This window comes from Monopterus albus, unplaced genomic scaffold (assembly GCF_001952655.1).
Source record: "Monopterus albus unplaced genomic scaffold, M_albus_1.0 scaffold24.1, whole genome shotgun sequence".
Lineage (NCBI taxonomy): Eukaryota > Metazoa > Chordata > Actinopteri > Synbranchiformes > Synbranchidae > Monopterus > Monopterus albus.
Genome location: NW_018127904.1, coordinates 1,558,978 through 1,574,047, shown reverse-complemented (window position 1 = coordinate 1,574,047; position 15,070 = coordinate 1,558,978). Strand labels below are relative to the sequence as shown.

The following is a 15,070-nucleotide window of genomic DNA, read 5'->3' as shown; positions in this document are numbered from 1 at the left end:
GTGTTTGGATGAAGTTGAGTTTCATCTCAACTGATCCAACAGCATGCAGTGAATAATGACAGGAACTTCCTGGTGAAGCTTGTATAAGTTGGTTATTCTCAACATTCACTCAGTTAATATAACATGAGCAAATTTACTGTCAGTTGTTAACATTATTATTCTAACAGGAAAAATATTCAAGAATACTTGAGCCCGATCACACTTATTCACCTTGTCACAGCATGGTAGTACTGTAGTTAAAGTGATATTGACAATTGATTGTAGGCTGAATGCACAGTGACGCATTGTTCTCTGGATTTAGCAAAGGTTTTTGTGAACAGCTCCACTGAAGTGACTGTATGACCCTGTTATTGGTCATGCACCCTACAGCTGCTGTTTCACTCCAAGAAACCGTTAACTACCAGTAGTGGTTTAAAGAGAACTCTACCCCCCGTCTACAAGTTCCCCTTGTCACTGACTGAGGAATATGCAGTTTCAAACACCTATAGGAGGTGTAAATGTCAGATATATTTGTCTTGTTTATTTCATGAGTCATAGAATGACAGATATTTTGTTGCTCCCATAATGTTGCAAAATAGGCCAAAAATACATGAGAAAATACTTGGTGTACTGGTTCCATTTAAGGGTTCTGGATCGTCACAAATTGTGGGTCATCTGCAAAATAAAGGAAGCAGATGATTAGATCAGCTCTTCTGAATGACAAAAACAGTTCCTGCAATAAATAAAACTATTAGATACTAGTGTAGAATAGTTAAAATCGTCAGCCAAAGAACTCGCACCGATGTAAAATTTCATCCCCTAAACCTATTTATACTTCAGCAAAATGGGATCATGAGAAACTGTTGCACATCTGCATTGAATCTGTCCACCTACAGTCAGTGCAGCTGGATAAGATTGACTTCACTCTAGGCAAAGAGACTGACATGAGAACTGATTACATCTGCATTCCAGCTGCTGTTTTGAAAATATGAAGATAAGTGACATCAGTTTTCTCTGAATCAATACTGAATTGTCAGTATTTGTTATCAGTATTGAGAGATCCATCCGTCTTTGGACTGGCAGGAAGCCGGCGTACCCAGAGAAAACCAACACAGCCACGGGGAGGACATGCAAACCCCACACAGAAAGGCCCGGGTTGGGATTCCACCCCAGAACCTTATTATGTGAAGTACTAACCACCGCATCACTGTACCACCCATTATTAAGAAATGTATCTACTAAAAGCGCTGCTCTCAACTCCCAGGACATAATGCAGTAATTGCTATGTCTCAGTTCGGGAGCTCAATCTGTGTCTTCTTCCCAAAGGTAAAAAAGATTCAGTACAATTTGTGGCGTAAATGTAAAAATGGCTGTGAGAGGCCTAGGTTAACAATCCATATTGTATATCCATATAGTTAACCTTTTCCTCTTCTGCAATGTTGTGTGGCTGTGGAGTGTATGCCTGGTTCCTATTATTTACAACTGGCAGAGCCTTTTTCATTAATCGTACTAATGTGATCATTTTACTGGAAATTGATGACTAATACTTTACAGAACTGACTAAAATTACTTCACACTGATTGGTGCACAGTGGATTGTGGTTGTGTACAAATGCTTTAAAGGATCGTGGTCTTGAATTGGGACCGCTACTGTGTCACTGCGATCCTCACTGCATTCCTTCATTGTTGCTGGTAATGGCTATCAGAAATGTTTTCAGCTAGAGAGCTCAACACTCCTGCATTTGCATCAGCTGCACTGTCTTGCTCTGTTGCTGAAATCAGTTTTTATTTTAAGATCAATTTTACAGTGTTTTTCACTTCAACTATAAAATATGTAGTCGACTGAAATATTGTTTCATCCAGGGAATATGGTATGAAAACCAAAAAAAAAAAACCATCCAAACAAAACTGTTATTTATATGGAATCAGAAGGTGCGACAGATAGAAAGGACTGACACAAACATCATATGATTACCTGAAATTGTTCTGTCAGTCTCCCCATCAGAGGTGAGCTTTGCATCTGAGCCGATGTCACCGAAGATAAAATGAATCTTCTCGTCTGCCTGCTGCTCACTGGAGGCACCGTGGACAGCATTGTGGAGGATGTCGGAGCCAAAGCGTGCCCTCAGAGAGCTTGGGGAGGTTGCTTTAGCGTGGTTGGGGTCAGTGGGGCCCATCATGGACCTCCACTCCTCCACAGCATTTTCCTTGGTCAGGACAAGAATCGTACAGGGCCCGCTGAGACAAACAATGACAGAATGTTCATATAACAGAACACAACAAGACTCCTATTAAAATAACATTTGACTACACCGTCCCAGTAAGCATACATCCGGGGACCAGCAGGTAACAATATGAGGTCTAGTTTAAAGCTTGACTATGTTTGGTTGAAATGTGTATAACTTTTTTAGATGTCTAGGTTGAATGAAATAGTAGTTTCACCAGCATTTTAATCAATATATTTCAAGATAAACTGCAGCTATGGTCTGCTTCACATTAAAATGTAGTTGTTAAAATGCTATTGAAAAAACATGATGTGATCTGATCAGCACATCACGTCAGTAATATCTTAGGTGATGCTTTAAATAAACTGTAAGATAGTTTTGCTTTAGCAAACAAAACAAACCTGAAAAATATTCAGGGACAAAGGTGCCAACCACTAACTATAACATCCCTGGTTTGTTTGGCTTGGAACCTTTGTTGCATTTCACTCTCCATCTCTCTCTCTCTCTCCCTTTGTTTCCTGAATGCTGAGTGGTTGTCTGTCTCTCTGTGTCAGCCCTGTGAGAGACTGGAGACCTGTCCATGGTGTACCCTGCATCTCACCCAGTGTCAGCTGGGATCAGCTCCAGCCTCCTTGTGGCCCTCTACAGGATAAAGAGTATACTGTAGATGATGGATGGATGGAGGGATGGATATCACAAATCACAACTATGCCTTGAGGGGCTTTATAATCTGTACCACACACGACATCCTCTGACATAGGCCCTCAAATCAGATAAGGAAAAACTCCCCCCAAAAACCCTCTAACAGGAAAAGAACAAATAATGTGTAAAAATTGTGTTTGAGCAGTTAAGCAAAGGGGCTAATCGCAGAAGAAGATACAGTATCTTTAAACTCTAGATGTGGAACTAAGAATGAAATTGATATGGACCTCCAAGTCACTTCTCTGAGGCTGGCTTGATTCATATCTGCTAAGACTAGCATTAAACGTGCTGCAATAACTTGGAGCAGCAGCAGGGATTGGTCTCTTTGCTCTGTTCCTGTAGCTGTATCCTGGGATAGACTAACCGACACATGAATTCCACCAGCTGGCTGAAGAAAGGCTTCTCCCTGAGCTCTTTGTAAAACTCCTCAGCCATCTGCCTCGACAGCACTGTCTCCTTCAGCTGTGTTACAGAGAATCCGCCTCCACGGATTTCCTCCAAGATATTCTCTGTTAGAGTGAATAGAAGAGCTATTATAAGATGAGATGTAGCTATCCAGACAAAAGTAAATCTGAACATTTCTATATCGCTCTGAAAGGACCTCTGTGTTCCTCCATGGTATCAGGTTTGATCACTGCCAGCGTCCGCTGTTTAGGGAAGAAGAAGTTGATCTCTCGTTCTGCGTCTTCAAGGCTTGCACTGCCATGAAGCTGGCTGAGGGGCTCATTCTCCACAGCAAACCTGGCCCTTAGACTGTGTGAGTGATGAGGCATACAGAAGCCAGTAGTATTAAGACTGTTAGGTACCATTTATGAATAATACCTAAAATTTGATGGTTTCCAGAAATGATTTCAAATGAATGCATGCAATTTCAGGAATCATTTTTGATTACAGGTTTCTATAATTTACTGTAATTTTCTTCACTTTTGATCACCCTACCCCAGCTGCTTCCATGTCAGCTAGTTATTTTTTGCATTTTTAAGATAAACCACAGAAACTGGAGTGACAATGACAGATTACAATAAAACGTTGTCTCTATAAACTTCTGGTCTGTCTAGTGACTGCTCTGCTATCAGAAAAAGAATCTGTTATCAAACTCATTTCCTACATTGTGGTTGTAGAATGTCAGTGCAAAAGGCAAGTCTTTCCTCTCTTTAATCACACATTTATATTTAATAACCTGCAAAACATGGTCAGGTTCAAAAGTGAGGTCAAAAGAGGAGTACTGAGTTCTTTCTAACAAGCTGTCAGATGGATTAGCAGTGAAAACTCCATTGCTTTTTGATACCACACTGGCTCATTTCAGTTTGCGAATGAACAGACACATCACTCACCAGTCAGGGCTCTCTTCTTTGGCTCTATTAATATCAGAAGGACCAAGGATGTTCTTCCAGTGATGGACAGCCCCTGGTCCAGCTAAAATCAAAGCTAGCACTGGACCCCTGTAAATATAGATATGTTGAATAAACTTTTGCAGTACTCTAGATTTTCTTAGAGCATATGAGAGTTACCTTGTCATGCTTTGAAGCAGAGCAGGGAAGTAGTCCTCTTCAACATGCTGAAAGTAAAACTGCCTGACCTGCTCCTCTGTCAGCTTCACCTCTCTTTGGAGGGGCACTGTGAAGCCTGACTTATAGATTTGAGCCAAGATCTCTTCTGCAACATGACAGATATTAAATATATAACATATTGTAATTTACCCTATTAATATAAATAGTTACTACTGTATATTCCAGTTTCATATAACATAACACATGTTGCAACTGTCCCTGTGTCATTCACTATGTTTGCTTAGGGAGTCAAGGAGCAGTTCTGCTATGTCAATATAAGCGACCTTTTTTGTGTATCTGTACACTTATGTGTGCACTTGTGCTTGTGCATTTGGCACAGGCCTCACCTCTGTTTTCCCTGGCAGCGTCTGGCCGGATAAGAGCCAGTGTCCTCTCCACAGGCTCTTCCTCCCCATCCTGCTCTGTTGCTGAGGCCATCCTAAAGTTGGGGAAGAAGAAGGCGAGCTCCCTGCTGGCCTGGTCACTGTCCTCACTACCGTGCACTGCGTTAAACAGTGTCTGTGTGCCGTATTGCGCCCGCAAGCTGCAGGAAGGATAGCAGATGGTTGCTCTGCTGGTGCTCACCCAGAGAGAAGCATAATGTTTGGGTGGGTCTGACAGAGCGGCTGAAAATGTGCTGTTCATTCTTTTTTACAGACTGAGAATGTTTCACACTTTTGCAATCACTGAAGCATAAATAGATATCTACACTATAATATTAAAAATGTTTCTACAAAGACAAAAATTATAATTTAATCACACTACATCTTAACATTTTAAGGATGTTCATGTTTTCTCAACTTCTTTCTTTTAAAATTCTGCCTATGTATAATTTTGAGTAACTAACCTCTCTGGCTTTTCTCTCCTGGCTTCCTCCAATTCTGCTGGGCCAATGAACTCACGCCATGCTGGTACAATGTTGTCTGAGCCCTCTACCTGAGAGAGTACCAGAATATGGGAGGGACCACTGGACATAAACTGCACCAAATCCTCAAAGCAAGCCTGAAAAACAGCCACCATCAAGTATGTATAAGCACATAGAAAAGAGCAGACACATACAGGATGTTAATGTAATGAATGTACAGAACACAAAACATGTCCTTTTACTTCAGTCCATGCATCAGATATAAAAGAGGTTCTGGGTTTTACTTAGCAAAGTTACACAGATAATTTGGTAAACCTCTTTCCTATTTTGAGAAAGTGAGAAGAGTATAAATTTATTTATAGAGGCAGATACAATAATATACCACAAGCCAGGTACATATTTATCATTTCATTACATTGATTTATTGATTTACATGGCCGCATTTCCTCACATATTTAGTATTTCTGAATCCCTGATCATGTAGTCTTGCCACTAACAGTGGGATAAGTAAGTTGCTTGCACAGCAGCTCTGTTCTGAGCCTTGTGCAGAAATGCAGATGGAGGTATAATGTGTTGCAAACTAATTGAAATGATTTTTGCACTGATTATGACTGTTCTTCCATTAGGATGTTGGCTCAAAATTCAAATTGTCACTGAATCCATTAGCAGTTTAACTGCTCTGCTATGCAGTAAGCTATAACCATGAGTGTTTGCATCCATATCAGCTAATTGCTCAGTCTTGATATACTGTACATTTGCATTACATGTGCTGTTTTGCTATTATTCTACAAGTCTTTTCTACTTCATTTGATTCACTTCACCATACCTCTGCTGCTTTGTGCTGGTAAAAATCTCGAGCCTCCACCTCAGTCAACGTGCGCTGCTCATGGGCCAGGATCTCAAACCCAGCATCCTGAATCTAGCCACGGACATAATGTAAACAATAATGGTTTAATATAAGCAGGAAGTTTTGAGACAATCATGTCTTCTCAGAATTTGAACAGTGTTTTGTGTCTACCTTCATAATGATCTCATCTGCCTTGCCATGAGCAACAGCATCTGGTTTGATGATGGCAACAGTGTATGATTTACAAGCAGGTACTAAAGAAGAACAGAGAAAATTGAGTGATGATCAATGACGCTGATAAAATGCAAAATGGTACTGAGTCACTGGTAAACAACCGTAATCACAGTAACAGTAATAATGCCATTGGCAATAAAAACTGACCACAAATATGATCATATTGTTCCCATAGTACCAATTATGCTTTCTTCATTTTCTACTTGCCGAGACACCTCTTCTTTCTTCTCATCATCCACCAGACCGTCATCTTTAACCTGACACAACAAAACCAGATAGATACACTCACTCCCTAAACATGGCTGGCTATAAAAACACTTGCACACATACACTCTTATACTGTAGGAATGATCTACAGCTGCAGTTACTGAATATTTCATTAACAGCTGATGTGCTGATCAAAAAAGGTTCCAGGTTTGAACCTCATGTCTGACAGGGTTTTTCTGTGTAGTTTGCATGTTCTCCCTATGCTTGCATGGGTTTTCTCCTGGTAGTCCGGCTTCCTCCCACAGTCCAAAAACATGCAGGTTAGGTTGATCGGACACTAAATTGTCCATTGGTGTGAACGTGAATGGTTGTTTGTCTCTATGTGTCGGCCCTGTGATAGACTGGCAAGCTGTCCAGGGTGTACCCCACCCCTCGCCCAATGTCAGCTGCAAACCTCTACAGGATAAGCAGTATACATAATGGATTAATTAATCTGATTATTATACTCTCTATTATTATATATCTTTGTTGTGTCAAAACTCAGACAACAGGAAAATTGGCCATCCCAGTGACCCACAGTGACTTATCTGCTCAACAATCCAAAGTCCAATGAAATATCACTCGTGTACTATCACATAAGACAAAGAAATGCAGCTGAAACCACAGAACATTTGGAGATTTTACTTGAAAAATGATCATTCAATATATGTGCCCCTCTGGGTGTGGCTGTCGTGTCAAGGTAAATCCATTTTTATTGTCAAATACCACAAATTTGTCTTAAGGGACGTTATAATCTCTGCAGCATACAACGCCCTCTGTCCTTAGAAAAACCTCTTTAACTCAAACTTAGCATTAACTTTAATTGAGTAACGGGTGTTTTTTTTCCAGGAACATGTCATACAGGTGTAAATAAATTAATTAATGATGAATGATTTTCATTTAGTTGCTTCACTTTGAGGGTCCTGATATTGTGCATGCTTACTCAGTCACACTGTCCTGGCTTATTAGGACACTAGAATAAAACAAAGCAATCACTTATGTTATTAGTAACACCTGTGATTTGTCCTACTGTCAAGTCAAAATGTCTTCTGTGAAAAAAGTCCACTGTTTCCTCTCCAGAAAGAACACACTGCATGTATGTGAATGTGTGTATTTCACCGCTTACCGCTCTGCGTTCACCACCTTGTTCCAGGACCAACTTTTCCTTGGCTAGTTCCTCTACAATCATCCTCTGAAGCAAAGGAGCATTGGCCCCTCGCAGCACAGCCACTAGCTCACCACACTGTTCATTCAACACAAAGACCTTGATATGTTTTTGTAACCTTTTTTTTTTTTACTTTAACTTTTACAAGCAGTGAGATATAGAGATGCGTTGAGACTACAGAGTCCTTTGTAAGCAATCCACAAAGATGCAATAAACCAGTGAGACAGCGGCAACAAAGAATGAGTCGAAGCTCAAGAATAAGCACAATAAAAATAGAATACCTCCAGAGAGGTCACAACTCTACTCTACCCTACTTCCTGGCCCTGTGCCTCTGATCACTATAAAGTCTGGATTAAAGGGAAAAACAATATACACAAAAAATAAATAGATAAATATAGAGATAATAGTAGCATTTAGTTGTATAAGTCAGGTAACAATAAAATACTTACTGCCTCCTACTGGAACTTTAATTTAGGTACAGTGACTAACATCAAACTTCCTTTTCTAGATTGTGTATTTTAAAACATGTATTTTACATATCTTTGTAAAAATACTGTATGTGGGCTACAATATTTTGTGTGGCTATTCTCCCCTTGTTACTCTTCATTTCACAGTAATAGAAGGTTGTTAACACCTATTTTCCTCGACTTGTTTTTTTTCTCCACTGCACCTATATTTAAGCTGTAGTAACCAGTATTTTATTAGTACCTGACTCATTCAAGAAAAATTACAGTGTTAACTGAGGGCAGGACTACAGTATAAAGTGTTATAGAAATAACTAGGGGAAAATTTTAAAACATAATTTGTATACAATGGACAAAAAAGGCAAAGCAGACAGACCTGATGGCTCATATATGCTGCACCATGAACACACAGTTACTGTACATACATGCATACACACATGCGCTACATATTGAACGCATACTCACCCCGTAGAAGAGGAAAGTGGGCTCACATTTCCCTCGATACTTCTCCAGAGCATCTATACTGTCTGCCTCAGCCTGCACCACACACAAGCACACACATATTAGTTTTTAGGGATACTTCCACACATATTTTGGTTTCAGTACTTTCAATTTAAATTCACTTAGGGCTTACCGTGGCAAAATGTAACAGGTCATCACCCAGTTCATTCTTTATTTTCCGTAGCAAACTAACCACAGCTCGACAAGGACCACACCACTGCTGGTACACATCTACAACTAAAAAGATGGAGACACTGTGTGTTTATGCAAGGACATGCAGAGAGTTTCTCAGGGGCAGGGGCTCAAAATTTTAAAAAGGGAATCTATCAGTATATGTTAATTAGATTTTTTCCAATATTACAGTTATTAATAATAAATACATGTATCAATCACTGTCTCCCTGGTATACACTGTAAAATACCAGACATACTGGTATTTTTTTCTGTCTTGATCATTATTGGAGAGATGAATCACATCCAACATTGATGTTAGTGTACAAGACGCTTGTATACAAATTTCCATTATTATCAGTTAAATTAAAATGAAAATTAATAGGTCCAAATATGATGGTCAGCCCTTTTTTTCACACCTATCAGTCTTAGATTAGCTCATCTTTTGTCATCCAAGTTGAAAGACTCTTTTTCTCCCTCTTTCTTCAATGTCTCCTTAGTTTTCTGCCGTCTCTCTTTGGCTTCTAATTCACTTTCTTTTACAGTGGTGGAAAAAGTACCTATGTACATTTACTCAAGTATTGCACTTAAGTACAATTTTGAGGTGTCTGTACTATAGTATTTCCATTTTCTGCTAGTTCATAATACAGCTTTACTACATGTTTAGATGCAAATATTGTACTCTCTACTGCGCTACACATATATAATAATATTAGTTGCTTTAGTTTAGTTACAGTATAGTCATAAGACTTTATTGGTCCCCAGGTGGTAAATTCACAAGCTATCCTGCAGTAATTCATTATAAGTATATAAGGCAGTTAATATTAGCTCCAGCTTTACCAGCTGCAGCATTAAATGTGATGTACACAACAATGCATCCAATAATATGGTAAACATTAATATGAAAAGTGCCATTCCACATTATTTTTGCTATTTGAAGTATATTTTTATAACAACACTTCTGTACTTCTTAATTTTTAAAGTGTGGTTTTGCTACTTTTACTTAAGTAAATGGTTTGAGTACTTCTTCCACCACTGCCCTTTTTAAGAGATGAAATGAAATGGCTGCTAAACTGAACCAAACTGTCAAAAGTAGCTAGCTAACTGATTTTCGGCTAACTAATTAAGAATTGAGGTGTAAGAATTAATGTCACAGGTTACTTACCAACACATCCTCTTTGATCGGTTTGAAATAGCGCATTTCCAAATATACCATAAGTTATGGAAATGATCATACTAAGCAGTGCTAAACCACAGAATGGTAGGTACGTTGATAGAAGAATACATCTGCAGTTATCCCAGTGAACACAGTGGGGCAGCAGTATACAATAAATTACAGTCACAATACCAGAGCTCATCCACAGACACTTCTACAAAACAAATGCGTTGTGTTATGATGCTAAATATTCACTTTAAAAGGACACTACAACAACTATTTACTCCTGAAGTTCTTACCGGTTAAACCCTTGGTTGCAAGCATCTCTTCCCACTGTTCTTGATTTGTGACAGACGCCTTGACAAGAAAAGCCAAATGATTAACTTAGTGCTTCATAAAGGAAACTTTAAGTAGAAGCAGAGGAAGACTAGTGAGGATTCTAGAAACCTTGCTGTCTAACCTGCAGGGTCGCTTCTTTCTTCTTGGCTGCCATTTGATTAAAAGGTCAAACAAAATAAATATAGATTCAATGGTTTTCAAGAGACTGTTTAATTAGCTGAAATTATATTACGCTCATGCTAATGCTAATATGTCACGTTTTCAAACTCCTCCGATGTTGCTCGCGCTTGTTTGGCCCATTGGTTGCTAAGCGACGGCGTCTTCCGCTTTCTGTCTTGATTGCACGCTACAGTAAGATCTCACACAAAAACACCGCGTGGGTGCGATTTGATCTCATGTAACCGACGATGGCCATAAGCAGACAAGCCACGACTGTCATCACATTGTGATTTAAATGTTGGTACAATGTGACTGTTGTACGGATGTATGTGTCATCACCTTTTTGCCCCGACCCTTCAAATCAAGAGCTCAGAGAAAAACACTAACACATAAGTCTGTGAGGGCTCTATGTCTCATCCTAAGAAAGTGACTGAGGAAATAGATTTCAGGGCCTATACAGTACAGATAACCTCCATGAACCAAGAATCTGCTCAGCAGCTGTTTGCTGCAACATGTTGTGTATTAAGTTTACCTTGACCCTGCAAATAGGCTACAGCCTGTGGAAAAGCAAATCACTTTCCTCAAAGCAAAGATAAGCTGTAACCCACTATATGATGATTGTAAACTTTTCAGTGTCCTCTGTGATGGTAAATCAAAATACAGCATCTTTAGCTTTTGGACTACTGACTAAGATGACACCTTCCACTTGAAAGTGATGAGCACTTTTCACAGTTTATGTTGTTCAGCATATTGAATTATTTGATTTATCAAAACAATAATCAGCATATTAAACATCAATAAATGTTTTTTAAGTGATAAACAACCCTGAATAGATTTTTTAAAGATAAACTTCAGTGCAAGTGATATCTTTTTTAAAAGATTTGTCTCTCAAGCTGTATGGGAATGCAGTACTAAATCACAGTTCTTTAAATGTTCACTGTATAACAATAAAAAAATATCACATGATAGGTAGTCTTCTCTTTGCTGCTGAAACTCATATTTTCTTGCTCAGAGCTATGCTGACACCTCAAAGAGACTTCTCTCCAACTGTAACATTTCAATTAATAGTGAAATAGGCTCTCTAAAGACATCAGACCACTTCTGTGCCTCTTCCCAGATGAATATCAGTGAACCTCTGCACTTAAGTGGTTCAGCTCCACAGCACCCTCCCTCACAAATTGGGCCTAGAAAAACAAGTCACACAATTAGAGCAATTTTGTACAAGGACAAATTACAGTAAACTGTGGCAGTGACTGAGAAAGAGATTTACAGTATAAAAGGTGACACCCCCAAAAGAATGTCAGGGTCCATCTCTACCGTGTTGTATGTATCATATGACATGTTCCAATCAGTAACCCTGTGTCTCTCTCCAAGCTGATTATGGTAACAGTCACCTCCTCTCCATCATGGCTGCTGTGACGAGGATGTAACACAACCCTTGCCTGCAGAATTAAGGTTCATACAGTGTATAATATGCAGCTCTGTCTTTGTGCTACTTTCCATCAGTGAGATGCAAGGAGGTGATTGCTTTTATTCTATCAAGTCAATGAAAAACATTGATTTGCTCCTTATGTCCCATGTGCCCAATTCAGATATTGGCCTCTGTGTTATCAAATGTCATCTAAAATGTCTGTGGCTGCTTGCTTGCTTGCTGTTGGCTGTTTGCTGAATGGATGCACTCCTGCAAACTGAAATGTGATTTTTCTGTCCCAGGGGAATGCACTGAGAGTTGGAGCATATGAAATGTCACTGTTTTATTCAAACCATTGCACTGAACTGAACACTTAGTCAATATAATGCAGATAGTGAATAGATGTACACTTCGAATTAAATGTTGTATTATAGTTAGATATGTGGTGACAAATCTTGTCCTCAGAGTTCTCATTTATGTTATAAATATTCTTTAAAATCTGGCGGAATATAAAAAGCTGAGAAGCAAATTGGTTTGTTTAAAAATAGGCTAATGTATGACTCATTTACTGTATGTTCCTCATGCAGTTACTTCTGTGTACTTGTCTACTTAAATGATATCTTAAAGCAATAACTTTTTAAAAGAAAATTTGGCTTCAAACCTTTGTGTTTCATAAACATCAAACACAAACATGGGCAGGGCCAGAGGGTGGCCAAGGGGGGGACCCCCCGAGGGGGGGTGGTGGTCCCACCCCTGCCAGAGTCAAAATGTGATGCTTGTCAGTATTAATGAATGAAAAATGAAAAACAATCACAAATTGTTGCTTTAAATACAGCTAACATTTTTCTGGTGCTTTATAATTGTTATTGGCCAAATTAGTTTATTTTTTATCATGCATGCAGCATGATATTTGCATTCATTTCTCTGACTGTGTTGTTATGGCATAATTGGCATGATTTGTCTCAGTTGGAGGGGCGAACCACTGTGCAGCCGCAATGTCCCCAGGCAGGAGTAGATAAGGACCGCAGCCAAAATTAGCTAAAGAAAGCACACACTATGTGTGCCTCACAGTCTCTTAATAATGTGTGGTTTATTATGTCATAGGAGAGTTTTAATTTACTTTGTAAATATATCTCAAATGTGCCACCCATCTCTGAGTTAATGCCCCAGCATGGCCACCCCATCCAAATTTTTTTAGATCCACCCTTGAACAAAATACTTATAAGATGTGTAAATCCAACTGTATGTCATTACTGACCCTTGACTGAATTCAGACAAACTTATTTTGCAGGATGTAGGTCTTTGCTTTAAAGGTGGTTACCATACTAATGTGAAAGGCTTCCATGGATGCAGGATAGCCTCTCAGTCCCTATGTGGTTTTGAAGAACTCTTCCCTGGTGGATTTCTGTTAATCTGTCCTCTGGAGTGAGAGGATTTTAAGCTTTGACAGCACGGGAGATTAATGTCCATTAGCACATCTTAAGCACAGAAGTCTGAGAAGATTCATTAAAGAAGAACTCCATTTGTTGGGTTTGTTTTTGCAAGAGACTTCATCCTACCATCCTCACAGCTAAGGCCCAGAGGACTTTAGCATTTTTATTTAGAAACAAAGGTTGAAGAAATCCCACTTGGTTTATGAAATGAAATAGTTTTAAGAGAAGTTTAAAAAAGCATATGCATAAAGCAGATTCTGATGTGCATATAGAAGATCAATGATGTATCAAACAACAGAACAGTGTAATACGACAGATAACATCCAAGAGCATGGGCTGATGCCCTTTCCTTCCCCAGAGGGCACTGTTGTTTCAGCATTAAATCACTCACCTCCTCCCCAACTCACCTCTTCCAATACACACACAACATGCATGTGTATGTTGTGTCTCCATCACTTCAGGGGATATTACATTGATGTATATTAATTTCCAGAAGACTTAGGCCTACCCTATGCTTGCCTAACCCTAACCATTCCCCTAACCTTGAACCAAGTATTTATGTTTTGGGGACTTGCTTTTTGTCCCCATAAGGACATTGAGTCCCCACAGTGTGACTGTGTGAACAAACGTAGGTCCCCACACAGAAACTTATCCTGTAAACAATACAACAATTCAAAACAGAATAGGTTTGTTTTTGCTGGTATTGTTCTTAAAATTCTGATGTGTGTAATGTGGATTACTGTCAAACTGAAGGAATTACAAACACTATTTAACCTCAGTATTTCGCCAGGTTGTGTTTTTGAGTGATATGGAGTAGGATGTAATGAAACACAGCCACAGTTTAGAGTTGTCAGTGTGTCTCTCAGCCAACTCTCTCGTTTTTCTTACACATCATGACAACCACGACCACGTGTCTTCACATGTGGAGCAGTTCAGCTGAGAGATGGTTTGTTCTCTTTAATAGAGAATTTCTGGACATAATAGTGTCAGCCAAGGAAGGTTGATAAGGATGATAGACAGGCAGTCAGTTGGTCTCATATATAAACAGACAGCAGTAGTAATTGACTGTCAGTGTTTTGAAACAGGAGGGAGCGTTCTTCCTTTCCCTGACAACCAGCTGTAAGAGTGACAGAGGAAGCCAGTATGGAGGAAGTCATCTACATCTAAATAAAGACCGCCAGTGGCTTTGTCAGAGTCCATTAAGCAAATTGCCATATTTGATAAATGCATCTAACATCTCTTTTTTTCCACACCCGGTCATACAAATCAGCCTGAAGCAATAAGAGCTTTTGTTTGTGTTCCTAAACAGGGAGAAGATGCAGTGAGATGTGAGAAAATTCCATTCCACCAAAACATCATTTTGATTCAAATTATGATTGATTTGTGCCTTGTATGATGCACGAGATGCTGCCTCGTTTCAGGTGCACAATAAAAAAAAAAAAAAGTCTCTCTGGGCTATGTAGACCTGTTTAAATTGAAATTTGGAAATGTATGATTACTTTTGCACGGATGCCAAAAATTACAATTATTGTTATTGTTTATTTAATTATTTATTTCTCTTTTCTTATTAGTTTGTACAAGCGGCAAATTTGTAGCTGATTGCTCCACATTGTAGTTTGAGAATT

At 39.1% G+C, this 15,070-nt stretch overlaps 1 protein-coding gene across 3 annotated transcripts; it reads right to left on the bottom strand.

Annotated features, from left to right (window-relative positions):
* Window positions 1-571: 571 nt before the first annotated feature.
* nme9 (NME/NM23 family member 9) lies at window positions 572-10,795 on the bottom strand. Of its 3 annotated transcripts, XM_020594675.1 has the most exons (16): window positions 10,564-10,795; window positions 10,403-10,460; window positions 8,911-9,014; window positions 8,742-8,813; window positions 7,774-7,890; window positions 6,580-6,658; window positions 6,339-6,421; window positions 6,147-6,239; window positions 5,303-5,457; window positions 4,803-4,999; window positions 4,417-4,561; window positions 4,240-4,347; window positions 3,507-3,658; window positions 3,270-3,414; window positions 1,954-2,216; window positions 572-654 (listed from the first exon to the last, which is right to left on the bottom strand). In XM_020594675.1, exons 1-16 carry the CDS (start codon window positions 10,594-10,596, stop codon window positions 620-622), a joined length of 1,839 nt encoding a protein of 612 aa, XP_020450331.1. In that variant the 5' UTR covers window positions 10,597-10,795; the 3' UTR covers window positions 572-619. The 3 variants fall into 3 exon arrangements, with proteins under 3 accessions (XP_020450331.1, XP_020450330.1, XP_020450332.1); XM_020594674.1 differs by lacking the exons at window positions 10,403-10,460; window positions 10,564-10,795 and adding an exon at window positions 10,113-10,362; XM_020594676.1 differs by lacking the exons at window positions 572-654; window positions 1,954-2,216; window positions 10,403-10,460; window positions 10,564-10,795 and adding exons at window positions 2,806-2,845; window positions 10,113-10,372.
* Between the last annotated feature and the right edge of the window lie 4,275 nt (window positions 10,796-15,070).

What these genes read in the sequence shown, in the direction of transcription:
- nme9 (XM_020594674.1), bottom strand. Translation starts at nt 10,305, where the DNA reads ATGAGCTCTGGTATTGTGACTGTAATTTATTGTATACTGCTGCCCCAC. An exon ending in CTGGTGGAATTCATGTGTCG is followed by an intron (nt 2,217 to 3,269) that starts GTTAGTCTATCC and finishes TGTTTGTCTCAG; the next exon opens with CGGGCCCTGTACGATTCTTG. An exon ending in GACTGACAGAACAATTTCAG is followed by an intron (nt 655 to 1,953) that starts GTAATCATATGA and finishes TTTATTTTGCAG; the next exon opens with ATGACCCACAATTTGTGACG.